Source organism: Ictalurus punctatus, chromosome 29 (assembly GCF_001660625.3).
Source record: "Ictalurus punctatus breed USDA103 chromosome 29, Coco_2.0, whole genome shotgun sequence".
Lineage (NCBI taxonomy): Eukaryota > Metazoa > Chordata > Actinopteri > Siluriformes > Ictaluridae > Ictalurus > Ictalurus punctatus.
The window spans coordinates 4,177,443-4,183,442 of NC_030444.2; the positions used below are offsets into that span (position 1 = coordinate 4,177,443).

A 6,000-nucleotide genomic window follows, 5' to 3' on the forward strand; every position below is an offset into this window, starting at 1 on the left:
ACAGAGCCATGCATAAGTATTCACTCCCCCTTTCTTGAACTGTTCCGCATTTTGTCATGTTACACCCTCTAAATGAAGTGGATCTAATTGGGATTATATGTCAACTTTTCAGCCTTCTAATGAAGAATTACATTTCATTAGCGCATTTTGGTGGTAGATGTGTTCATGACCCTGAAGGGGGTTTATTTTGCCCCCTAGTGGAATAACAGAGTAAATTCAATTCAGTCCACAAGACGGGTTTAATGTAGACCTCGGATTGTAAATCCATATTTTGGGTTGGATTAGAACCTTTATCGCGCTGGACCTTTCCAGCCGGCTGTATGATTTGTTTTATAGCGTAGAGAAATACAAAGAGGAAAATGATCACGGGTCTCAAATATATCATTTGTTAACCCTTTATTTGAATGACGGTTGAATGTGGACGCTGTAGGAAACCTTTTACCACCCCGAAGTTGATTATCGATGATCATTTTTTTAATCAACTAAAGAACGTGATACCTTGTATCCATTTATAGTTGCGTTTAATTTTATGGAATGTCTACAATAAACAAGTTAGTTCCTGTTATCACTTACATTCCTGTTATTCTTCCCCAGCCTTCTTTTTCTCTTCTGAAGTTAAGACAAAAAAAAATGCAGCCTGTCATGTTGCAGACGAACCTTAAAGCTCTCCGTCCTGAGGATGCACCTGTGTCGGAAAATGTCTTGCTCTACCTCTGATTGTTACGACGCACTGACGCTGGAGCGTGTCACTAGAAAGGCTTAAACATCAACTAGTGTCTACTTTCCAAATAAAGTATTATCTGTGATTTTTGTCCACACACAGATCTGACCGGACAGAAGCGGTGTCACCTCCACAACAGAATGACCAGGGGGCAGAACTTCAAGAAAGTCAGTCAGCTACACCACAGCTGCAGTTCATACAGGGTGGGCGGTCCGAGTGAAACGCTGACGTACAGTATGACTAACGCAAAAACTAATCGACTGTCGAATGTTTCAGATGTTCTATGTTTACTTGATTAACAACAGATTTTCTTGACATAGAAACAGGGCTATAAATATACAGCGCCCTCCATTAATATTGGCACCCTTGGTAAATATGAGCAAAGAAGGCTGTGAAAATTTTCTCTTTATTGTTTAACCTTTTGACCTTTTACCTTTTGTTAAAAAAAAAAATTTCACAAAAATACTCTGCTCTCATTGATATCAAACAATTGCAAACACAACACAGGTTCATCCAAAAAAACAAACAAACAAAAAAAAAACAACCAAACTTTGTTTAATATGTGAATATGTGTGCAACAATTATTGGCACCCCTATGAATTCATATGAGAAAAATATATTTGAAGTATATTCCCAGTGATGTTTTAAATTCAGTCACTGGGTGACTAGGAACAGAAAATGGTTCAACCATGACTTCCTGTTTCACAGGGGTATAAATACGAGGTAACACACAGGCAGAGAATTTTTGTGAATTTTTTGAACAAAAGATCAAAACAGTAAAGACAATTTGTCTCATATTTGTCCAGAGTGCCAATATTAGTGGAGGGCATATTAGTGCAGTGTATGTATGTAATTTGTGCCATACTTTATTATATTAATCATGTGGACATTTTCTAATTAAATGTATAAATAAACAAAGAATGCCGTACTAAGAGTGATATTACATGTAAATATTTAACACGTTCGAACACAGTCATTGGAGTCAAGCTTTGTCTGTGGAGAAATCTCAAAAAGCCTTGTATTAGTTCTAATATTAATATTTAATACCCTGTGTAATGAGCATATTTAAAGAATAGGAAGATTCGGCCCAACAGGTGGGTTTTTATTGAAAATAAAAAAAAGGAAATATAGCTAAATAGCAATGACAGACAGTGTTCAAAAAATAAATAAATAAATAATTATTTTTTTTAAACAATAAAATGGCATAATAATTTTTGACTGTTATTATTTATCTCTTGTAATGTTGAATAAATTACATCACTCGATTTTACTTTACTCATTTATTTTACTTCTTTGCGCTTTTAGAGATTCGTTATTTATATTTAAATTAATGTTTAACTAATTATTGCTTAATAAAAAAAAAACCCTACATACAGTATTTTTTTTTTTTTTTTAAATGCACATTATCATCAAGTCACTTATTCATTGGATATTATTCCACAAAACCAATAAATAAAAGAATATATTATGTAAAATATAGAATTATTTTTACGTGAGATGAATGAGAATGCCGTGCTTTAAGGTCGTCTGTGAAACTCGCAATGGAAAAGTCCTGAGGTGAAACACGGTAACGTTTCTGAAGCAAGATTTTGACTATTTTGGCCGAAAACATAAAGCGTCATAAACGTAAAATGCTCACCTTCTTTGGTTTACTCACGGTGTAGCACTGCGGCGGATTCATTCACTTTGGTTCTGTGGAAGGAAAGGATCTTTCATCTTTTTTTCATTTTTGCACAGAAATACACACACACACACACACACACACACACACACACACACAAATATACTCGGTTAACATGTGTGTCAATACAGATGGTTCTTGGCGCTGCAAATCAGAGAGCAGACAGGAGTGGAAAAAAACCGCCTCCCTGGACCGGAATGTGAGCCCTTCACAGAGTCAGCCTCCCAGGATGAGGAGGTGTGTGTACACGTGTGTGTGACATGCATGTGGGCATGCGTAACGCCTATGGATATGGATCAGCTTGTCTCTGATTCGCACAGCATCCATTTGTGCTTGAACTTTTTATTTTGAAGTTATTCCAAGGCCTTTTAGCTGAAAAAAAAAATCCCCCGATTTGTTCAGTTGCTTTTATTTATTTATTTATTTATTTATTTATTTATTTATTTATTTATTATTCATTTCATAATCTTTAAGACCTTCAGACATATTCGTGATGCTATTAAAAACTTATCTGATGTGCTGAAAAATGAAAGCAAGCCAGCAACAACAACAACAGCAAAAAAAAAAAAAAAATACTGCTTGCTTTCTCATATGTATGTATGTGTGTACGTTTGTGTATGTGTGTGTGTCTGCGTGTTGATGTGGTCAGGTCTGGGTCGTACGAAAACATTTTAGGGATACACACATCTCCATCATCACAAGACACATCACCCTCATCTTCAGACAGGTAGGACACACACACACACACGCACACACACACACACACACACACCCAACCATTGCTTGCACCATCCAGTAAAGTGCATGCGAGGCATTTCCTATCATGTCATTAGGCAATGCTTGTTCTTGCATGCAGTTATGGATATGTATATGCACTTCTTTTTTGTTTTTGTCATGCTCTTATATATGTGGTATAATTCATGACCGGTCGACCCCACCAGCAAAACTGCTTGTATTTCATCACTTAACAGAAATTTCACGTCACTCTCAAGACTCCAAATGCCCAAGCTTGATAAACCTTAGCAGCCTGAACCCTACAAGAATGTGTGCAGGAGTATCATGATCGTATTGGATTGCATTTTTTATTTTATTTCGGAAACTAATCGTAACGTTGAAACTAAACTACTAGAGCGTGTGGATTTGTCGACAGTTGTAGAAGGCTGTGAGTGAGGGCTAAAATTTAAAAATAATACGGATTAACAATACTGTGTAAGGAATGAAAAAACACTTAGGGGTGTACTGCTACAGGAAAATAATCCACGTCAGAAGGTTACTGTTACCATGTACGCATACAGAAGTGTCTTTTCTTCTTCATATACAGTGGGGGGAATAAGTATTGGACACGTCAACATTTTTTTTCATTAAATATATTTCCGATGAGGCTATTCACGTGAAATTTTCACCAGACTTTGGTATTAACTCAAGAAATCCGGAAATATAAAGAATTCATAACGTTAAAGTCCATAAATTAAGTTATGTAGAATGAAGTGGAATGACACGGGGAAAAAAAGTGTTGAACACGCTAAGAAAAAGCAGTTCTCCAAGGCAAGGAAAGGCAAGGAACCAGCTGAAATCCATAAGTAATTATACCCCCTGTCTGTGCAAATTAATACCGTAGCGATGTGCCTAACGATTACCATTTTGAATTTATTAATGAACGACGCATTGCACTTTTTATCCATTTATAGTTCTATCGAATGTTATGGAATCTCCACGAAGCAATTCACTTCCATTATAACAGCTATAAACAGTCGTTCCCTCGCCTGTCTTTCTTTTCTTTTCTTTCTTGAAGTTAATAAGATCGAACAACGCAACTTGTTTTGTTACTGAGAAACCGTAAAGTGACTTTTCCCGTAGTGGAAAAACCTACGGACGGTTACAGAGCGCTTGCACCTTAGACTCCTTGCATGAATCTTAAATAAATGTCTGTCTGACGAAAAGGTTACCATATCAACGATTAGAGGTTATTTCTTTGTTAAGTTTGTTATTAGGATTAGACCAGGTGGAGCATCTGCCATACAAGTTGTTGCTATAGAAATGATAACATATTCGAATAAGGACTACTTTCGGGGCTGCGGATAATTCTAGAAGATTTGTGAACAACTTCCGACCAATCAGATATTCATTATGAGTAAGCAGACGTGTACACAGTCTTTTCTTTTATCCGCTGCTCAGTGGGCGTCTCATCCGAAAGACAGTGCTGTTTTTACAGTATAGTGTCCATGTCATTATACTGGGGTATTAGCCCTCACACAGACCACAGGGTGAGCGCCCCCTGCTGGCCTCACTAATACCACTTCCAGCAGCAACCTTAGTTTTCCCCAGGAGTTCTCCCATCCAGGTCCTGGCCATGCTCAACCTGGTAGATGCCTAGCTTCAGTGGGAAACCAGCCGAGAGCTGCAGTGAGAAGGCTCTGGCTCTGGTTTTGTTTGTTTGTTTGTTTGTTTGCTTGTTCTTCAATTAGTAGTTGTTCTTGTTGTGGTTGCTTAGGTGTGGTTCAGTGATGTGAGGTATCACACGTAGTGATTAGTATTCCATATAGTGCCATATAAGACTCCTGATACGTTGGGTAGGTATGTGGTAGATGAACGGCATAAACGTTCACAGTGTAAAATAAATGAAACGCATGAGTATTATGATGAGAAATCTAGACCAAATGAGCCTACATGATGCTTCCAAATACAACGTAATGTTTCCTCCACTTCAAGACAACACGCAATACAAAATTATTCAGTTATTGAGTTATTCTATCAAGTGCTTATTTATTGTATTGTATTGTATTGTATTGTATTGTATTTAAGTTCTTCAAGGAATAAAACACTTGGATGTGTGCTGTTACAGGGAAATAATCAACGACAGGGTGGTGTGATGTGGCCCAATGCGAAGTGGGGTGACTGTTCCCTTCCCAAAGTGGATTATTTTCCTATAACAATGCATCCTGAAGTGTTTTATTTCTCTTATACCACAGCAATTACAGATTCCATTTATTGAAGAATAACATAGCATTATTTTTTAATGCGTTCGAAAGAACACGTTATTATAAACCTTTCCCCGGAGCTATTATCAGAGCTAATGTTACAGAAAATTTATCGACACCTTCTGACCAAGTAGATCAGAGAATTTAACAGCGCTGTGGTATAATTCTATTTAATATACAGCAGAAGTTTGAGTCCATTGCCAAAAAAAACAAAAAAAACAAAAAACATTTTTAATCCCTTAAACCCCTGTCTTATTATTCAATCATTCATTAACACACACCGTTAGAAGAGAACAGGGTTTACGTCTGGACCCATTGACTGACCTGGATGTTTAAGGGGTTAAATTCATCATTCATTAGAAAACTGACACGGGATTTGACGTCATTATAAGCTGTAATACTTTAATGGAGGCATTCTTGAACGAGATATTATTAAAGAGAATACATATGAAGTATTGTTTTAAAAGTGAACAATTACTACAGTGCTGTGAAAAAGTATTCGCCCCCATCCTGATTCCTTCTGTTTTTGTGTATATCGCATACTGAATAGTTTTAGATCTTCAAACGAAATACAACATAAATCGAAGGCAACCTGAGTAAACACACAATTTTAACCCTTT

The 6,000-nt window shown here is 36.8% G+C and overlaps 1 protein-coding gene across 6 annotated transcripts in view; it reads left to right on the forward strand.

Moving 5' to 3' along the window:
* limch1a (LIM and calponin homology domains 1a) overlaps window positions 1-6,000 on the forward strand; it is a 67,403-nt gene that overhangs the window by 58,744 nt on the left and 2,659 nt on the right. For 5 of the 6 annotated variants that reach the window (XM_053677643.1, XM_053677646.1, XM_053677644.1 and 2 more), the window contains 3 exons: window positions 824-924; window positions 2,534-2,639; window positions 3,052-3,129. In XM_053677643.1, the coding sequence (XP_053533618.1) occupies window positions 824-924; window positions 2,534-2,639; window positions 3,052-3,129 (285 nt within the window). The remainder of the gene's footprint in view (window positions 1-823; window positions 925-2,533; window positions 2,640-3,051; window positions 3,130-6,000) is intronic. The other variant, XM_053677645.1, reaches the window with a different exon arrangement.